We start from the raw sequence: 22091 nt of genomic DNA, 5'->3' as shown, positions 1-22091 counted from the left end.
TGATCAAAAGGTGCCGCTGTGCATTATGACCAAACATATCTACTTTGGTCTGGTCTGTCAAATGTCAAAGGACATTGGGCCTCATGAAGGAACAGTTTCGTATTTTTATTCTAAATTTCTCTTACTTTCTTTCATACGAACACGCCACGTCAGATACAACAAACGCTCTTAACTTCGGAAAAAGTGTGTAAACGACCTGCATAAATGTGACCCGCTCTGGCGAAATGAGTCGGAAGTCGCAACGTTCTATTTTGAGGTACGGGCAGATAACGTGAAAAAACAATGGATTAAAAAAAAATTTTTTTTTAGCTAATTTCAAAGAATAGACATTAAAAAACAATCTCCCAAAGTTGTATAGTCCATATAATTGAGGAAAGGCACGTAAATGACAATTCAAATTGACTTGCAAGTTGTATTAAATGCGTTAAAATTGAACATGTTGAAGAAATTCATCGATTCCTCTCCCTTTAACGTCTACCGTTCCTATTACCTCTGAGGATTAGCCTTTACCTCTGAAACGTCTCTATCTCTGTTCGCTTCATAAAACCAATCAAAATGCTTAAAAATGTACACAAACAGTGACACAAAGGCCCACAATAGGCGGGAAGTCACGTTTCGAGTGACTGGTGCACGCGATTGGTCCAGCCATCACTCCTGTCAAACTAGCTATCTGTGTTGGTGTAGCCTAAACTAATCGTAGAAAGTCTCTCAATATTCGTCATTGTCAAAAAAGTCATCTTCTTATATTACAATATTAGTATCGTGTAGTACAGTGTAGTGTGTTGATCTGTGTTTTGGTTTTAAAATGTCATTCGCTAAAGAAAGTAGAGTCGCGAAAGCTTTAAACTCTCGTGGCGTCCAATTTTAGCTCTGCTGCTGGACAGCAAGACTTGCTAGCGCTATTACTGATTTTTTTGGAGCTGAGGTGATATCTTCTGAAGAAGAAAATGACAGCGATGTCAAAGACTCGGATATGGAAAAGGAGCAAGAATTCACCACTCATGTGGAAGATGACGATGAAGTCATTGAGCAACCTGTGACTGATATTAATGAGGTGACGAGGGCTATGTCGAGCTGTGAAGCAGTGTGTGTGGGAACAAAAATAAATATTTTCTAATCATTTGGGCTTCAGTCTGGTTTAATACCATTTTATATGTGTACAAATAACTTTGGTAAAATTAAGCTTTAAGATAAAGAGTTTATCCCTTTACATTCACAGGATTTTGAAAGATATCAACAAAAAAACGGGCAAAAAACTTTAAACGCGATTTTCTCAGGTTTTCAATCGTAAAAAGAGGGTGGAAGATCATAAATCAAATGGCCATATTTTGAAAACCATCCAACGTATGACTTTGACTATGGTATCATTTTAAAGCTTATTTCCATTCCTTTCTTTTGATACCAAAATCTCAATTTTGACATTTGGGTCACTGTGACTCATTTTGCTGGATCAGGTCACAAATGATGAATGCCACCCGTGCGTATTTAAGTGCACGAGGATAGTAAATTTGGATTCTCCACGCCCAAAATGATACCATATAAGGCTGTGCTTCCTCGCTCCTGTGCCAGGAAGTGTTGAGTCATGAGAATGGCATCAAGGCGCAAAAGGAATAACTTTAGGGGCTCTGAGACTGAAGTTCTGCTTTCAGAGATCCAAAAAGGAAAATCTGTCATTTTTAGCAGTGTCAGCAGTGGAATTACGGGACCCGCTAAAGCCAAGAAATGGGAAGTTATTACGAGTGCTGTTAATTCCGTGTCACCTGTAGTTCCTAATTTCACCGAAATAAAGAAGAAATGGTTTGATATGAAAATGGCTTAAAAAAAAAAAAAGTCTCGCCATGGCCAAGCGCTCGATAACTGCAACTAAAGCCGTGCAATCAGTTGTTGCCTCATCATGATGGCACTTTGATGGGGCGGTCCATGAGGGGGGTCTTCTGGCACCACACCTTCTGGTCTGCCTGGGCTGGTTCAGGTGGAGACCCTCGTTCATGGCAATATTGCGCAAAACTCTGGGCTATAGTGCAGTTTGCCCCCCGCTGTATGGAGACACACCCACCTGGCCTTCAGCTCAGTGCGCTCCACAACAGCACGGGTGCTTTGATGCGTATATGTGTGCAGCGTATTGCTCTGATTATGTTTGGCAGTCCAGCCAAGCAATGAAAGCCCCTCTTAATTTGTACTTTTTGGACAGCGGTGTATGGGAATCTGATGTACCATGGGTGATAAACTGATGAGAGCTTTGATGACCAAGGGGAGCGCACGACTCAGAGAGGACTGGGACACCTCCGATCTGTCTCCAATCTCCCTCTGAAAGGTTCCCGTGGCCAAAAATCCAAGGGTGGTGAGGACCTGGACGTGTGGTGGAATTGGGTTTGATCGGCGTCTCTCTGGAGTTGTGGCTTCAGCAAGCTGCATACTTGCAGCAGCACAGTCCTTGGTAATCTAAATCACGATGTTAGCCATTTGTCTGTCTACACGGTCTCAGAACACACGCTCTCTTCCAAGAGCCTGACGCGCTAAGGCATCCAAAAGTAACAAGTCAGCCGCTGGTTACACTTGCCATTGACCTTGTTATATACAGAGTCAAATTAACCTTCAATTAGTGCATAATTTAAGTCAAACAGAATAATGTCAGCATCATTATGGGGTATAAAGTATACATTTATTTATGTTTGCTTCAAAGTAATTAAATATACAATCCATTAGTCAAGCAAACTTGATTGGAATAACAGCGGACTATTTTAGGAAACTCCTACGACAGATCTGGATCACTCGTAAATTCTGTTCGTACCTGAAAGAAAACGTAAGATACGAAAAGATTGGTGAATGTGCAAATTCTCTTAAATCACTCGTACGCACGACTTAAGAACAAATCTGTCAGGTTGTGGTGTAGGGAAGGACACGGATGCGGACTTCAAAAAAGAGGCTTGGTTTATTAAAGCAAAAACAAACAAAGTTCAAACGAAAGGCGCAGCTTAGTCGGATTCAAAAAACAAATGGTGATAAACTAAACAAAGAACTACACATGGCATGGAACAAATAAATAAATACTTAGCTAGGCAAACGAGGAATCATGGAACAAACAGGTATCAGGGAATGTAGGCATGTAGGGCAAAGATCCGGCAAGCTGAGAGGGGAGACTGGAAACTAAATAGGGACAGTGATTAGTGACTGGGTGCAGCTGGAGGGGAATGAACAGGTGCAGTGAATGAACAGAGTGCAGGGAAACTAAGACATGACAAAAACTAAAAAATAAACATGGACTGAAAACCAAAACGTGACCTAAAACATAAAACATGAAACATAACTTCCCTGGCGTGACAAAATCTGTGCGTAAGAACGGTACAGTATGTTTGTACATGAAAGTTTGGATGAGGCGAGGAATGGGGTCTCTCCTACATAAAGGCATCTTTTTGATTTGTAATCTGTAGTGAACGGAGTGTGGAATAAATAGATCCTGCACCGAGAGATACACTAAAAAACTGTTCGTTGGATTATTTACTCAGACCTGTGCACAAGTTTATACAGATGGCCACAGACTCCAGTGGCCAGGGAACAATCAAACTCACTGCTCTTAAACTGGCAATTGTAGAAGAAAAAGAAATGATAAAATGGATCATTTCATTCCTCAAAATCAGTGAGGATTAGTCTAAATGAATGACGAATTAATAAGATCTGACTAGTACTTTTTACTTAGTAATCTGCTTTTATGTCATCATGTGTTTCTTCAGTTTCAATACGATAAGATAATGTACATCATTTTCTTTTATCTATATACCTTCCTTTACAGTAATTTGGTACAACCTAAATTTAGGATTGTATCATTTGCTATATTTTGATGATTTCTAGATTTGAAACATGATAATTTTGCTCGACAGATTTACATACACACAAAGTGTTCAAATAATGTAATATTGTTCCTATTATCTATTTTAACACTATAGCTGTGATCGTGACAATGGCTGCCGGCATTGTTCTTTGGATTGTGAGTGCATTGTTTCAAGACAAAAAAAAAATGGAAAAACAGGTGTCATTTACTTGAATTCGGTTTATTACTAGGGAAAATATTGAACTGAAGCATTGTGTCTCTCAGACTAAAGTAATAAACCTTTGATCATTCCTATTGGCTGAAATTGGAGCAATTAAGTACACCCGCATCCAGCCACAGAGAGATCAAAACTGCCCAGTGCTCAATTCTGAAGGAGAATTTTAATTACCTTGTAACAAATGATTTGGGAGATTTCTGTGTTGCAGAGCAAATATTGCTAAAGTCGTGTGGATATCTTAATGGACATGGTGAAAATGTGGCTCCTCTTTTGGCACACCAACTTAAGCACCATTGAACAAAAAAATTCCTCAAATAAGGAAAATGAACTATATATCCAGAAGAATTTAAAGAAAAATGTTTCTTTTTACTCAAACCTGCGTGTAGGTCATCAGAAATGACTATGACAGTGCTGATGTTGAGCATCTTTTCAACAATGTTGATGCTCCTGCTATGAATATGAATGTGACTGCATTTCCACTTATACATGTATATATATATATATATATATATATATATATATATATATATATATATATTAGTGGTGGGCATAGATTAATTTTTTTAATCTAGATTAATCTCACTGAAATCTTGAAATTAATCTAGATTAATCTAGATTAAAATGGCTCATTCAGGGGTCCGGCAATCCGCGGGGTTCGCGGAAACAGACGTGTAAACTTTAGTTCCTATCCAAACAATAGTCGTTTAATCCTGAGACTGTTGCAATTGCTGTGTCGAGTGCTTCAAAACAATAGTGTAGTAACCCCACGCATACCTTTCTCACTGCAATTAAGTTTTATTTCGGATTTATTTCGGATTTTATTTCGAATTTAGTTTCTTTTTCACAGCTGCCTCTGCTATTCCTGCTCTTCTCAGGTGTACCTAATGTAGTTTTACATCATTTGTAACGTGATGTATATCTTGTATAACAAATTGTAAATAACAAAACGTTTATTCGTGTCCCTGCCCTCACTTTCCTCATGTTTTTTTCCGCGGGGGTGCTGCACTAGCCTGGCGACGCCATCCTACGTACTTCCGCCCAAAGATTTTGGCTCCGCACATAGTCTGGCCAAATCCCCCTACCTCGGTTCGCTCAGTGTTTTGCCAATCAGCAAACAGTTGCGAGTGGTGACGCAGAACTCACGCGCGGAGTCCATTGTAGTCCATATAATTGTAGTTCAACCGCAGCGGAAATAAACATGGCGACGGAAGAACGCTAGAAGCTATCCATGAAGTTGTCTCAACTCTGGAGATCATTACACAATTAAAACGAGAGCAAGAGGAATGCCTCGTCAATTTTGTTAGTGGCAAGGATGTCGTAGCTCTCCTTCCAACTGGCTTTGGGAAAAGTTTGATTTATCAAATGGTACCGGTATAATGAAAGCGGATGTGGGAAGCGTGATTCGCGAGCTAGAGCCTAGCGAGAGTAAGCATGAACCTCGGCACATAACCAACGTCATTTCTAAACATTATGATTGGTTAAGGGAACTCCGTTACTCCAATGAATTTAAGTTGCTGGGTAAGGTCCCGCCCTCCATGGAAACGGATTCCTCTTGGGTTTTCCCAGACTGTTTGACAGAGTCAACAGTCGGCTTTCGCCCAGGCTAGTGCTGCACAGCCGCGGGGCCTTTAAGAATTGAACATTCTAAATGTGACGTCACGAGCTACCAAAGCTACCAAAGCAAATTCTCAAGCGAAGCTTCTCCAGCGAGGTCGCTCTTGGTGAACACGCAGCATTAGGGCAGACCAGCTTATTCACATGCATGGCTCCAGGAGTTTCTCTAGCTTCGCCAACTTCTCATATTCAGCACTTGTTGGGAGGGCCAGGTGGTGCTGCTGTTGAGATAGCGTTGTGTGCAGTGCGTCTCTGTTGCGCCACACGCGCAGTATCCTCCCACCATATTAGGAGCGCTGTCTGTTCCAACAGAGCAGATTTTGTCAACTATCCCCCACAGATTAGTGACCTCCATAAACTGCCTAGCACAGGCTTCTGCAAAGTGGCGTTCTTCTGTTTTCATCACACCTAACGGCAGACAAAGTACATCAGCCCACACCCGAGCTAAAATATCAAGGTAAAAGTCATCACAGTTTGCTTAATTCAATTCAATTCAATTCAATTCAATTCAATTCAAAAATACTTTATTTATCCCAGAGGGAAATTAAATGTTGATGTAGCTCAATTAAATCAAGGAGTTATTATAGATGCTGATGGCTGTGGGCAGGAAAGATTTCCTGTAGCAGTCAGTTTTGCATCCAAACTGAAGAAGCCTTTGACTGAAGAGACTCTGTTTTCCGATAACAGTCTCATGGAGAGGATGTTCAGGGTTGTCCATAATTCTCTTGATTTTATGCAAAATCCTTCTTTGCATTATTGTCTCCAGAGGTTCCACAGTCGTCCCCAGAACAGAACCAGCCTTCCTTATCAGGTTGTTGAGTCTTTTTAGGTCCCTGGTTCTGATGCTGCTGCCCCAACAGATGACGCAAGAGGAAATGACGCTCTCAACAACAGACTTGTAGAAGATCTGCAACATCTTGTTGCAAACCTTGAAGGACCTTAGCTTCCTCAAGAAGTACAGTCTGCTCTGTCCTTTCTTGTAGATGACTTCACTGTTGTGTCTCCAGTCCAGTCTGTTGTCCACATGAACACCAAGGTATTTATATTCCTCAACCACCTCCACTTCTTCTCCCATGATGGAAACAGGGTTTGATCTGACCTGTTTCTCCTGAAATCTACAATCATCTCCTTTGTTTTGTTAACATTCAAGATGAGATGATTGTTCCCACACCATGCCACAAAGCGGTCCACCAGCTCTCTGTACTCAGCTTCTTGTCCATCTCTGATACACCCGACCACTGCAGAGTCATCTGAATATTTCTGTAGATGACAGGAGTCTGACTTGTACTGGAAGTCTGAAGTGTACAGAGTGAAAAGGAATGGTGAGAGTACAGTCCCCTGTGGTGCTCCTGTGCTGCTGATCACCTGGTTAGACACACAATTCTTCAGTCTGACAAACTGTGGTCTGTTTGTCAGGTAGTCATTAATCCAGGTGATTGTTGAGGCCTCCACCTGAGTCTTCTGGAGTTTCAGACGAAGCAGATCAGGCTGAATTGTGTTAAATGCACTGGAGAAATCAAAGAACATGATCCTCACAGTGCTGCCTGCTTTGTCCAGATGACAGTGGGTTTGTTGAAGCAGGTGTATGATAGCGTCTTCAACTCCAACTCCATGGCGATAAGCAAACTGCAGGGGGTCCCGATATGTGCTGGTTTGCTTACACAGGTGGGTCAACAGGAGTCTCTCCAGGACCTTCATGATGTGGGATGTCAGGGCAACAGGTCTGTAGTCATTAATGTCTGAAGGGTGAGTTTTCTTTGGTACCGGAACCAGACAGGATGTCTTCCACAACAATGGTACCCTCTCTTGGGTCAAGCTAAGGTTGAAAAGGTGTTGCAGAATCCCACAGAGCTGCTCTGCACAGGCCTTCAGGACTCGGGGGCTGACACCATCTGGACCTGCAGCCTTGTTCCGGTTCAGTCTCTCCAACTGCCTCTTCACCTGACTTCTAGAAACAGAAAAGTGGGAGGGGGAGGCAAAGGGGACAGCAGCATCTCCTGATTTGGTTAAAGACAAACTAGTGGAAGCAGAAGAATCCATGACCGAGGTGGAGGTGGAGATGTTACAGGAAAGCTGTGGGTCAGAGGAGGGTGGGATGTCTCTTTGGCTGGGAACAGGAGGGGAGGATGGTGAGCTTGTTCCTGAACTGAACCTGTTGAAGAATGTGTTCAGCTCATTTGCTCTGTCCAGACTTCCATCCATCCGATCCTCCCTCTGTTTGAGGCCTGTGATCTTCTTCATTCCTGACCACACATCTCTGATATTGTTCCTCTGCAGTTTACTCTCAAGCTTCTTTCTATACACCTCCTTGCTCTCTCTGATCTTGACTTTGAGCTGCTTCTGTATACTCCTCAGTAGCTCCCTGTCTCGCTCCCTAAAGGCTCTTTTTTTCTTGTTCAATAGTTCCTTTAGCTCACTGGTGATCCAGGGTTTGTTATTAGGGAAGCATCTCACTGTTCTGGTGGGGATGGTGTTGTCCACACAGAAGTTTATATAGTCAGTCACACACTCAGTCATGGCATTAATGTCCTCTCCATGTGGCTTACAAAGAGAAATCCAATCGGTTGCATCAAAACAACCCTGTAAGGCTTCTTCAGCATCATGTGACCACTTTCTAACAGTCCTTTTTGTGACAGGTAGTCTCTGGACAAGGGGTTTATATGCTGAACAGAGAAAAACAAGGTTGTGATCAGATTTACCCAGGGGAGGTCTTGATTTGGAAATGTATGAATCCTTGACATTTGTGTAAAACAAATCCAATGTCTTGTTTTCTCTGGTAGAGCAGCTGACAAACTGTTGAAAAGTTGGCAGTGTAGCAGAGAGTGAGGCATGATTAAAATCACCAGATATTGCCACAAAAGAATTGGGGTGTTGTGTCTACCTATTAGGCTACCTGTTTTGACCCAGTTCCCAACCCAACTTTGAGAATAGATTAACGGCGATATTTTTTATATCGCCCGATAAGACTCTCAAATTATCGCAGCACGTTAACGCCGATAACGGCCCACCACTAATATATATGCAATACCATCATTATAATTCATACTGTTATTAACATTATCCTAATTACTATTATGTTTACTATTAATTACTTTAAATTAAAGTCTGAAATGTGCACTTTAATCATGTCTGAATTGTTTGATTTAAAATTTTACTTTGAGGAGCAGAGGGGGAACTCAGAAACAAATGTGACTTTGTCCCAAACATTATGAAGGTCACTGCAGACCTGAATGCTGTAAAAGTCTGCATTTACTCCTTTCACACTGGCATTTCATCATTTAACTGCATCTCCACCAGGACTTGGATGAGGAACAGGTCTCTCTGGTAGACGGAAGTGAGACGAATAAGACGAGGATACGGCAAGGGGTGGTGAAACTAGAAAGACATACAGTATATACTGGGGAGGTGGATTACTGAAGCAGGAACTGGTAGCTAATTACTAACAGGTTGCAGGTAGAGAGCAGGAGACAGACTGAGGAGAGAGAGAGAGAGAGAGAGAGAGAGAGAGAGAGAGAGAGAAGGCAAAACACAGGGCGCAAGGGAGAGCACACTAACTTAGGAAAATGAATCTAAAGCAAAGGGAAAACATACCAGAATAATAACGGGGAAATAATCTAACTAACACAAAGAACACACAAGGAGTAATTAAACATAACTAAATACTAAGAGAAACAGAACTAAGATTAAACAAAGACTGATCTAATACAGAAAACACTAAGAGCACTGAATAAAAATAATAGAACCAATAACTAAGTACAAAAAACCACCACTAAACACCCAGATCCTGACAATAAGCTCAATCGGACAGCGGCAGTTGATTCAGAAAGCTGCTGCTCTGCTCCTCACCAACACCAAAAAAAAGGATCACACCACCCCAGTTCTGAGGACTCTACATTGGCTTCCTTTTCATCAACAAACTCATTTTAAAATACTGCCGAGTTAAATGAAAACTTACCGGCCAGTTTGGCTGGTGATGAATTAAGCCAATCATTTTGGTTATTAGTCCTAGTAGTGCTATCCCTACTGTAGGAGCCACATTTAAGTTGATTTGAATTCCATTATTTACGTTGTCTTTGTGAGTGTGCACCCTGTACAGGTGGTGGGGGTGCCCATCAGGCATCAGGGTGGAGAAGGCAGACCAGCAGACACTGTCATTGACCGCAGCGTGTGAAGCTGTGTAGTCCTGCCAGTTACAAGATTAAAGACCTATGCAAACAATGCGTTTTTTATTTTCTGTGTTTGTTTATGTCACCATAAATTACCGGCATCATTCATCACTCAGCTCACTGGATTGTTTTTGGTCACACACTGCGACTCTGACACTGCACAACTGCTTTCTCCATGTGGTAAAACAAAGGAAATGCCTACATTTCCCATGAGCACTGTTCCATGATGTCTCATACAGCCATTGGCAGCATGCTCTCTTTAGCATGCATTCTGTCATTAAACACTGTGGTCTGCCTGCCTGAACAACGTGCAGCTGAATGAGGAGTGGAATTTAAACAACGTAAACCAAAAGTGTGGCAGTGGTTGAAAGGTGTGGAAAACAAGGCTGGTCACACGAAAAGAAAGGATGTGTGAGAATGTCAATGAAGAAAGAGGTGAGACGGAAAAAAAAAAGAGCACATTTGATACAAAATAGCTTTCAAGTCATGAGTAGCTGATGTTCCACCAAGAAAAAACGAAATGTCCCACAATTCCATACAAAAGCAACTTTCAAGGCAACACTCCATATTCAGTAGTTTCATCTAGTTATAACAACTCTGAATTGGTGGATAAAATATGAGGACCGGTGGGCAGATGTCAGCAGCCTGTGACAGCAATATCTTTTTTTTTTTTTGTTTCTTTTATTTTCTAATTGTGAACTTGACAATAAAGTAATACTTTACATCTTAATTTTCTAATAGGACATAACCTCTGAGTAACAATGTGATAAAATGGCATTAGACAAAGTACCTAAAGCACTTTCTAGGAAATATTATTGTGCAGCTGTAGTTTCAGTACTGGAGACCAACATCAAAGCTTTGTGTCAGAGTGGTCGGATTCTTGTTCCAGCAGGATCGTCTTTTCATGTCTTTTTTTAGGCAGTAGCTGGCATTTGAAAAGTTTAATCAGCTTCTTCTGTTTGTAAATGACTATTCAGTTCGCATATTACCTCATCATACAAATGTTGAAAAGTCTAAGAAGTACAAGGAGTATCCTTCAGCAACAAAGTTTCTAAACCAGAGCAAAATATCTCTAAAATAATTTTAAAATCAAAATTAAAATATATATAATGTTTTGTAGAAAAAAATGTTCTGAAGAAATACAAAAAAAACAAAAACAAAATGCATCCAATATCTCCTGCAATTCTCTGCTACTATTGTACGCCGTGTTCTAGAAATGTGACTAAAAAGACAGTGGACATGTGTTCTGTGGTCACGAGTCCATGTTTCAGCTGATTTTGGGAAAAACAGCCATATGCCACAGTTTATTAAATGCCCGACCAGAGAGGAGAACATTCTGGATCACTGTTACACCACAGTAAGCAGTGCTTATCACGCCGTCCCCAGAGCTGCACTGGGTCACTCTGACCACGCCATGGTCCACCTGATTCCTGCATACAGGCAGAAGTTAAAGCTCTCTAAACCTGTTGTGAGGACATCCAAGAAGTGGACCAGTGAAGCTGTGGGAGATCTTCAGGCGTGTCTGGACTGCACCGACTGGGACATTTTCAGGGCTACTTCCAACAGTCTGGACGAGTTTACTGAGGCTGTCACGTCCTACATCAGTTTCTGTGAGGACATTTGTGTACCATCACGCACCACGGTGAGGTACAACAGCGACAAGCCTTGGTTCACAGCGAAGCTCAGACAGCTACGGTTGGTGAAGGAGGAGGCGTTCAGGAGTGGAGACAGAGGCAGATTTAAAGAGGCCAAGTACAGGTTTAGCAAGGGGGTGAGAGAAGCTAAACGACTGTACTCTGAGAAAATCCAAAAACAGTTCTCAGCCAACGACTCTGCCTCTGTCTGGAGAGGGCTCAGGCATCTGACCAACTACAAGCCGAAAACCCTCCACTCCCTGGACAATCTTGACCTTGCCAACAGCCTGAACGAGTTTTACTGTCGTTTCGAGAGACAATGGGACAGTCCTGACACCATCCCCCGTGACACCATATCCCAACCCCAGCCCACCAGCCCCTCCCCCCCCACCACAGCAACGACTCTCTCCATCCTAGAGAGAGATGTCAACAAGCTCTTTAAGAGGCAGAACCCCCGCAAAGCAGCTGGGCCAGACTCTGTCTCTCCCTCCACCCTGAAGCACTGCGCTGATCAGCTGTCCCCGGTGTTCACAGGCATCTTCAACACCTCACTGGAGACATGCCACGTACCAGCCTGCCTCAAGACCTCCACCATTATCCCAGTCCCAAAAAAGCCAAGGATCACAGGACTTAATGACTACAGACCCGTCGCCCTGACCTCTGAGGTGATGAAGTCATTTGAGCGCCTTGTGCTTTCACACCTGAAAGCCATCACGGACCCTCTCCTGGACCCCCTGCAGTTCGCCTACAGAGCCAACAGGTCTGTAGACGACGCAGTCAACACGGCCCTCCACTTCATCCTCCAGCACCTGGACTCCTCAGGAACCTACGCCAGGATCCTGTTTGTGGATTTCAGCTCTGCTTTCAACACAATCATCCTGGCTCTACTACAGGACAAGCTCTCCCAGCTGAACGTGCCTGACTCCACCTGCAGGTGGATCACAGACTTCCTGTCTGACAGGAGGCAGCACGTGAGGCTGGGAAAACAGGTCTCAGACTCCCGGACCATCAGCACTGGTTCCCCTCAAGGCTGTGTTCTTTCCCCTCTGCTCTTCTCCCTGTACACCAACTGCTGCTCCTCCAGTCACCAGTCTGTCAAACTCCTGAAGTTCGCGGACGACACCACCCTCATTGGACTCATCTCTGGTGGGGATGAGTCCGCCTACAGGTGGGAGATTGACCATCTGGTGACCTGGTGTGGGCTGAACAATCTGGAGCTCAACGCTGTTAAAACAGTGGAGATGGTGGTGGATTACAGGAAGAGCCCAGCCCCACTCACCCCCATCACCCTGACAGACTCCCCAGTCCACACTGTGGAGTCCTTCCGCTTCCTGGGCAGCATCATTTCCCAGGACCTCAAGTGGGAGCTGAACATCAGCTCCCTCACCAAGAAAGCACAACAGAGGATGTACTTCCTGCGGCAGCTGAAGAAACTCAACCTGCCAAAGACGATGATGGTGCACTTCTACACCTCCATCATCGAGTCCATCCTCACCTCGTCCATCACCATCTGGTACGCTGCTGCCACCGCCAACGACAAGGGCAGGCTGCAGCGTGTCATCCACTCTGCGGAGAGGGTGATCGGCTGCAATCTGCCATCTCTGCAGGACCTGTACGCCTCCAGGACGCTGAGGCGTGCAGGCAAGATTGTGGCCGACCCCTCCCACCCCGGACACAAACTTTTTGAGGCACTCCCCTCTGGCAGGAGGCTGCGGTCCATCAGGACCAAAACCTCCCGCTACAAGAACAGCTTCTTCCCCTCTGCAGTTGGCCTCACCAACAAGGCCCGCTGTACCCCCCTACTGACATGATGACTTGATCCGTGATCCGTTCGGATCAATTATTTCGGTTCGGCACACACATGATCCGCGGATTGATTTATGAAAAAAAAAAAATTGTGCGCATGTTCAGTCCTCACACAGCCGTTACCATTCCTGCTAGTTCCAGGGACAGAGCTACTTTCCACGCTCTGGGTAAAAGTCTGCAACAGTTCCCTCTTCAATAAGCAAAAAGTCCTATGGCTCGTTTGTGATTTATTGTCCTCAGAGTACAACATGTAGAACAGTGGGCATGGAAAATAAAAGTAGGCTAGACTTCGGTGACTACTGTAACGATAACTGCTGCCTCTAGTGCTACGTCTGTTTCCATATACTCGCCCTGCCACACCAACCTGTCGCCTAGGTTACCACACAGACATAACACGTAGCTGACATAGCGATAGCTAACATAAAGAAAACCCCTAACCTGCAACACAGCGTGGTCATGGCGAGCGGAGGAACAGAAGAGCCCCACGTCATTTAAATCCCCTGTTTGGGAGCATTTTGGCTTCCCTGTCAAATTTAATGAAGAAGGAAAGAGGTTGGTGGATAAAACCGTGATGGTGTGTAGGCACTGTGGCACAAGAAAGCCACACAACAGTGGAAACACATCGAGCATGGCCACGCATTTGCAGCGACTGACAGGAGTGAAACCGAAAGCGGCTCAACCACCGCTCATCACCGCGGCATTTAAGCAGCCCCTTCCTTCACAATCCGACCGGGCTAAAGCGATCACAAACGCTATCGGTGTGTTTATAGGTGTTTATAGGTGCAGACATTTGGTGCAGACAGTTGTGCAAAACAAGGGCTTTAAACACATGCTGAACGTGCAAACAACAAAAAGACAAAACATGTTTATTTGTCTTGTCTATTTTTTATTTTTTTTTGCTGATCCGAAAAATGATCCGATCCGTGACTGATCCAAGGAACGATTCGAACCGTGAGTTTTTTGATCCGTTGCACCCCTAGACAAAACGCATGCTAAAGTGCCCTCTTGGGGTCAAAACGTGTGTTAAAGTGCCCTCAAGTGTCCTCTCGGGAGACAAAACGCATGCTAAAGTACCCTCTACAGTGGTGAGGACACGCTATATGTGCCCTTTTTTTTTCTTTCCGCCCCTCCCCTGCAAAAAGTCTGTGCACGTCACTGGTCAGGTATATCAAATTCCCATACAATGCAGTTCAACAGGCCAACATTAAAGCGCAATTTAGGGTGAGAGCCGGTTTTCCGAATGTAATCGGAGTTTATCAATAATATGAAGAAGACGTCTGAGATTATCTGCTGCCAATCTTGATTTCATGAAGCCCGTTTGATCACAAATTACTAATTTTGGCATATGGGACTCTAGACGGCAGGCTAAGAGCTTTGCAAAGATTTTTAAGTATGCATTTAAAAGGCTAAGAGGGCGATAGCTAGAGCATTTTGTGGGGTCTTTATCTTTTTTCAAAAGTACAGAGATAAAAGCAGTGTTAACATCCCTAGAGAAACCACCCTTTTTAATTGAAAAGTTAATCATCTCAATTAGAAAGGGTCCCAATTGATTCCAGAAAGTTGCATAAAATTCAGGGGGATCCCTAGCCTGGCTGACGCGTCCACAATCTCGATGAGATGGTGGTCTGGGAACTAGGTGTGCATTTTCTCGTATTTGAGGCGTGGTTTACGAATGCCTAGAGCCGTTTATTTGGTGTTACGAATGTCTATCAAATGGCGTCTGGTTCTTCCCATGCTGCTTTGCGCACGATTCATAGCCAATTGTATCACTTATACCAGATGACGACAGAAATTCGACTAGGAAGAAGAAGAAAAAAAAGTTAAATAAAAGTAAACTTGCGCTCTAAGCTACTTAAAACACTTTCTAAGGCTGCATCGAACGGTAACGTTGTGTCCGCTGCCATGTTGGATTAACACTCTACAAGCTTCGGTGTAGCGCATAGACGTCGTCATCGTCTTGCTGCCCCCGATCAGCAGACTCCTCCCCAGAAAGTTGGGGGTAAGTCTAACTGATTCAGCCATCTGCTCCAATGGTTTTTATCTAGCAGAACTTCAGACTGATATAAATTAGAATAAAAGGTTTGGAATGCTTCATTTATCTCTTCAGGTTTTGCGCTAATGGTGCCGTCAGCGGATTTAATAGCTGATATGTCAGCAAAATATTCACTAGTCCTGATTCTCATGGCAAGCAAGTGGCTAGGCCTGGCACCATGAAAATAATAACGTTGTCTTGTCCTGTGGATCTGAAATTCAGATTTTTGTTTGAGGATATTGTTAATTTCCTTCCTGACCAAAGTCCGTTCTAACACCACTTGGTCCGAGAAGTTAGCTTGCAAAGCAGAATCCAGCCTGGTGTATTCAGCTTCAAGATTTTGTAATTCAAGTGAATTTGCCTTACGTGTGTTGGAAAAGAATGATATAGTATTACTCCTAACGAACCCTTTAATTGCATAATTCTGGGGTCCTCTATAGAACCAGCATTTATGTCCACAAAAATCTTAAATTCAGACGTTAACTGCTTTATGTAAGATTCATTTCTTAATAAAGAGGTATTAAAACGACATTTAGCTAAACGCTGGGACAGATGACCAAGTTTTGTGGAGCAATAGACACCTTTGTAGTCATATAGAGCTATTGGGAGCAACACTGCCTTGTCAATGGAGTGGGAAAACTGAGGGGATGCAAAGAGAAAATCAATTCTAGAGAGAGATTTATGTCTGCCTGAAAAGAAAGTCAAATCCTTAGAAGTGGGATTAACTAATCGCCAAATGTCCATGAGCCCTAGGCTGCCGGTCCACAATTCTAAGGCCTTTGTGGCCTGGGACTGCTCCCCTGTAGCTCCTGCACTCTACCTATCCACAACTGGGTTCCACAGTGGATTGAAGTCTGCACCAACAATGAAAGAGTAATCAGTTAGCTCCAACATTTTGTTAGTGAGCATGTTAAAGAAAGTCCCATCATAAACTGAGGCGAGAGCTATTTTCCTAGAATAAAGTTGTGGCAATCACAGTTCTACCTGCATCATCTGACAAAGAAGATCGTAACTTGGTTGGAGGATTCCCTCTAACAACAATGGATACACCTTTTGTTTTTGTGGTAGCTAAGGAAGATGAAATTGTCTGATGAAATCTGTTTGCCAGACGGCCTGTATCAGCATGCAGTAAATGAGTTCCCTGTAGACACTGAAAAAGACATGTAGAAATGTCTGCATTTCTCCTTTTCAGTTAGCTCAGAGAACTTGCGCATTTATGAGGGGTATTCAGCCCACCACAGTTCCAAACTAAAAAAGAAAGTTCACCCATTTCCTAAAAAGCTGTGTCCTAAGAGAATGCACATTTGTGAGAGCATTAACCCAACGCCATCACCCTCTGCTTCATAAAAACTCAACAAAATTGCATCCAAAGTTGAGTCCCTCACAAAAAACACACATGACCCAGACATAGAAGACATAACGGCAGAAAAAGGAAGAAAAAAAACAGCGTCCCAGAATGAGATGGATGGAACAGTAACTAGTTTAAACTAGTTTACTAACGTAAAAGCTCGGGCGCATGCACACCCATAAACATCTAACACAAGGGTAAGGCAAATTAATTATTAGCCTGTGAAAATCAAACAAAGTCAGCCACGTTGCTATTCAAGACATTTGTCATCACTCATCAGTGATCCAGAAAAACAGATGTCTTTGTAATAGCGTTAAATACTGGCACAAAAAGTCCACAGTGATTCTTAGCCTGGCCCGGTGTGACAGTGATAAACAAACCGACCATCACGACCAAGATATCGCATCAGGGCTCCGTCTTCTTAATCCGCAGCAGTCTCCATTGAGGTCTCCGACTCGTCGAATATCCCAGCTGATGCTGAAAGGGCAGCCCTGTCACGTACTCCTACGCATCCCTGGCGGAAGTATATGCCCAGTACTGTCCCCCGTCCTTGATCTTTAAAGTCGCAGGATACAGTGAGAAAAAATCCAACCCCTTGACCCGAGCTGAATCCATCGCTTGGCGGCAGGCTTGGCAGGAGGCTTGGCGGGAGGCTTGGCGGGAGGCTTGGCAGGAGGCTTGGCAGGAGGCTTGGCGGGAGGCTTGGCGGGAGGCTTGGCGGAAGGCTTGGCGGAAGGCTTGGCAGGAGGCTTGGCGGAAGGCTTGGCAGGAGGCTTGGCGGAAGGCTTGGCGGAAGGCTTGGCGGCAGGCTTGGCGGGAAGCTTGGCGGAAGGCTTGGCGGGAGGCTTGGCGGGAGGCTTGGCGGGAGGCTTGGCGGAAGGCTTGGCGGGAGGCTTGGCGGGAGGCTTGGCGGGAGGCTTGGCGGGAGGCTTGGCGGCAGGCTTGGCGGGAGGCTTGGCAGGAGGCTTGGCGGAAGGCTTGGCGGGAGGCTTGGCAGGAGGCTTGGCGGGAGGCTTGGCGGGAGGCTTGGCGGGAGGCTTGGCGGGAGGCTTGGCAGAAGGCTTGGCGGGAGGCTTGGCAGAAGGCTTGGCGGGAGGCTTGGCAGAAGGCTTGGCGGGAGGCTAGGCGGAAGGCTTGGCGGGAGGCTTGGCGGGAGGCTTGGCGGGAGGCTTGGCGGGAGGCTTAGCGGGAGGCTTGGCGGCGCTTGGCGGTGTAGTTACTGTAATCCGGAGAGAAACGGATATTGCGGACCTCGAACGAAAGAGGAGCTTTCCTTTCCTGCACGCAGAATAGCCTTCCAGGTCTCACAATTTCAACCTGCATGTCCGCAAGCACAGGGAACCATTTGGGCAGAGAGCGCATGAGATATTGAACAGCATTGCCGCCTTCCAGTCCCTCTTTCAGTCCAATAATGCCAACATTACACCGCCTATTTCTGTCCTCAACATCCGCTAACTTCATCTCCAGTTCTTGAGAGACATGACCGTGACTCTGTAGAGTACTTGTGTTGCTTTAAGTGTATCCACGTCAGATCTTATCGCTGCGAGGCTAGTAGTTATCGATGCTAGTTGTGAATGGATAGCACTTAGCTTCTTATCATTGCCGATCCCCACCTGTTGAATCTGGGTGAAACGCGGTTTGAGGTAGCTTCGATGTTTTTCCAGTAAATTCTCCGCAATGGCATCAATGTCTTGGCGAACTTTGCCCTTGCCCAACATACTGCATTAACTGAAACCACTAATTTTAATAAGTTAACTATTTGGCAATGCTGGGCTGGGAGCTGTTAACTTAAGCTGCCATCTTCATCCATTTGATCACGTGACTCCTGGAAGTTCCCTTTTATTCAGTGACCTTTATGTCCCCCTCAAACCTTCGAGATGCTCAGTGAGCACACCCTTTGCTTGACGATTGTGCTATGAAATTACTATTACTATTGTTATATGAAAATATTAATAGTGAGAAATATATCAAGCTCTGAATTCAGCTATTACTACCAACAATGTTGCCTAAAAATAAATAACATGAACTACAGTTCAGAGTGCAGAATGTTGAAAGATTGCTCACATACCTTATAGACGTGAAGAAACAGTATTGAGAGGTAGAGCAGGATTACAATGAGGAATGGCACAATGAAGACGATAACTAGAGGGGTGAAGACCCACAACAGGTACTCCAAAACACTCAGGTAGTCCTCCACCTGACCGAGGCCTGCCCATTCTTCCCACGCATGAAACAAGCACACCTGTGGACCAGGCCAAACAGGTCAATAAGTATACCCAACATTTTGGCTCAGCATTAAACTTCTCAACACATAAAATTCAGGGGATGATGTCAATAAAAATCATAAGAGAGCGATTTCAGGATAGTATAGTTATATAAGTTGGCATACAGAGAAGAGCAGAATTATTGGTATCCTGAATCTAAAGCAGACAATTCTGAATAAATTCAGAAATAAATGCAAATGAACCAGTTTAGCAAAAAGGACTCTTGCAAACTTACTAAAGACTGAACATTCAGAAATGGAGGCAGGGCAGGAACTACCTACACTCAAACACTTTAAGCCTGCCAACAGCCCATAACAATGATTACAAAAACAACATTATTTTTATATTAATACTTGCTGAGCACCAAAAACTTCACACAAAATGCAAACACCAATCTGTGCCAGAGGTCTACCTCGTATTCCCTGGATCTTGATAGCTAGAGGGACAGGTGTGCAACAATCATCCTAAAGATAAGCATTTTGAACCAGTAACCACGCGCTATCAAACATTACAGAATACTTTGACACTAGAACCATACTAAAAATGCTGTAAAAGAAAGATGCGTCTCCCTCAGAAAATCTCAGAACATATGACTGCATGTTTTCCATATAAATGATACATCATATTATATAGAAATTTTACACACACACACACACACACACACACACACACACACACACACATATGGTTGTAAATGCCAGAAGGAAGTGGAAAGGATGCATACCAAAAAGGAGACAGTGTCCTGTGATGCTATTAGACAAGACTGGTTGCCACTGTCTGCCATCCTGCTCTGCTGTAACTCCACCAGCAGCAGCTGGAACTCCACCAGTTGATGACAGGATTAAGCAGACTGCCAGCCTCCCATCTGCTGTTCCACACAGGGGGACTACTGGAGAGGAGAGCACCCACTTAGCATCTCATTATCAAAATCAAATCAAATCAAATTTATTTCTATAGCACATTTCATGTACAAACAGTTCAAAGTGCTTTGCATAAAACAAAATCATTGCAGCAGGGAGTGGAAGAAGCATTAAAAATACGTAAAAGAATATAAAGAGAAACAAATAAAATAATTTAAATCGCGACCCGATCCCCGGACAAGCGGAAGATGATGGATGAATTTAAAAACAAGCAACAGTCCAGATAAGTTAAAAGATAGTGTGCAGATTTCATGCATAGACACATGAGAAAAGAAATGTCTTTAACCTGGATTTAAAAATGTCTACATTTGGTGAAAGTTTAATCTCCACTGGCAGTTTGTTCCACTTGTTTGCAGCAGAACAGCTAAATGCTGCTTCTCCATGTTTAGTCTGGACTCTGGACTGGACCAGCTGACCTGAGTCCTTGGATCTAAGAGCTCTGCTGGGTTTATATTCTCTGAACAGATCACAGATGTATTTTGGGCCTAAACCGTTCTGGGATTTGTAAACCATCAGCAGGCTTTTAAAATCTATTCTGTGACTGACTGGAAGCCAGAGTAAAGATTTTAAAGCTGCTGTGATGTGTTCAGATCTCTTAGTCCGGGTTAAAACTCTAGCAGCAGCGTTCTGGATGAGCTGCAGATGTTTAATGCTCTTTGTGGGAAGTCCAGTTAAAAGAGCATTACAGTAATGGAGTCTACTGGAGATGAATGCATGGAGGAGTTTCTCCTGGTCTGTTTGGGAGAGGAAACCTTTAATTCTGTTGATGTTTCTGAGATGGTAAAAAGCTGCCTTGGTGACAGCTTTGATGTGGCTGCTGAAAGTCAGATCTGACAAAATACAGATTGATAAGGAAACACTTGTTCAAGTGACTGTCAGTAATATTTGGTTTACCTACAGTATGAAGAGGTATTGTTCAGTAAAAAGCGGATCTTAATAGTGCTAGTGACGTCATCCCTTTTTGTTGCACTGAATGAAGGATCCTTAATGTTTGAGCTAACCTTACGATCTAGGTCTGTGGAGCAAGAAGAAACTAAACGCCGCAATCATTATTACCTAAACAGTGGACCAGAGATGCGCTCTAACTCTCAGTGGATTAACTAAATGTATTAGCTAAATAAATCATCAGAGCTCCAAAATCTGACACTTGACGGTAGCCTACGCGTCAATAGCTAAGGTCAGGGTCGAACAGAAATTTCAAACATATTATATTATTATTAAATGGAGAAGACGTTACCTTGACGTTCTAATGATTACTTTGTGAAAATGGTGGATTAAAACACACCACTGTATATTCTGTATGTCACGAGCACGACATGTAAATAATATGACAGCTAACATCTACTGTCCCCCGGAACACTTCTTGTCCCCCGGAACACTTTCAGTGTGACACAATCAATGTCAGCGACGCCAGAGCTCATTGCCCCCGGATACCACTGAAGGGAGAAGACGTTCCCCAGATTGGCAAAACAATTAGTGTTACTTTTAGTTCCTGTTGTAAATAAAAGCGATATAAACATATAATCGCTTATATATAAGCTCTTATATATGTGTGTATATAAGCTCGTGAGAAATTTATTTATTTATTTATTTTTTAATACAACTTTATTTTGCTATACAAGATACAAAAACAGTGCAAAAACATGACAAGTATCATTAAAAATAAATGAGGAACAAATAAGCATACCAAAATAAATACATACATAAGTAGTTTAAATAATAAATGAAGAGAGAGAGAGAGAGAGAGAGAGAGAGAGAGAGAGAGAGAGAGAGAGAGAGAGAATATACCAGGGGACATGAACAATGAGGATTACACTGAGTTAAAGATTTCAAAGTGCGAGATTTATAGTTTTGATAGCTTTCTTGTTATCAGAGGAGGAAATTGACTTGAAATACATCTGGAGTTCTATCACGAAAGCACAAAAATTGGGTTTCACTTTGGCAAATTTACATTTGTGGATGTAATACTTAGCAAGAATTAAAATGAGATTAATTAAAAAATATTCTTTTTCAGTGGGAGCATCACTCTTTATAAAACCAAAAAATGACATTTTGCAGAAGGAGCTCAAAATCACAGCATATAGTATCTAAAATAAATCTACAAATTTCTTGCCACAGCTTACGGGTATATTCACATTTCCAAAACAGATCAATAATGGTCTCAGTATGAGTGTCACAAAAGGCACACTTCAGATCAAGATCAACAAAATTGAATTTGATAAAGAATGATTTAACCGGATTGGCATCTCTAAATTGTCCTT

At 43.3% G+C, this 22091-nt stretch overlaps 1 protein-coding gene across 3 annotated transcripts in view; it reads right to left on the bottom strand.

Moving 5' to 3' along the window:
* tmem68 (transmembrane protein 68) overlaps positions 1 to 21197 on the bottom strand; it is a 47845-nt gene extending 26648 nt beyond the window's left edge. For 2 of the 3 annotated variants that reach the window (XM_075484200.1, XM_075484202.1), the window contains exons 1-3: positions 21068 to 21197; positions 19635 to 19799; positions 18715 to 18888 (exon numbers count right to left, since the gene is read on the bottom strand). In XM_075484200.1, the coding sequence (XP_075340315.1) occupies positions 18715 to 18888; positions 19635 to 19694 (234 nt within the window). In that variant the 5' untranslated portion in view covers positions 19695 to 19799; positions 21068 to 21197. The remainder of the gene's footprint in view (positions 1 to 18714; positions 18889 to 19634; positions 19800 to 21067) is intronic. The other variant, XM_075484201.1, reaches the window with a different exon arrangement.
* Between the last annotated feature and the right edge of the window lie 894 nt (positions 21198 to 22091).

This window comes from Odontesthes bonariensis, chromosome 14 (assembly GCF_027942865.1).
Source record: "Odontesthes bonariensis isolate fOdoBon6 chromosome 14, fOdoBon6.hap1, whole genome shotgun sequence".
Taxonomy (NCBI): domain Eukaryota; kingdom Metazoa; phylum Chordata; class Actinopteri; order Atheriniformes; family Atherinopsidae; genus Odontesthes; species Odontesthes bonariensis.
The sequence above is the reverse complement of the archived record's forward strand: the minus strand, read 5'-3'. Positions and strand labels throughout refer to the sequence as shown.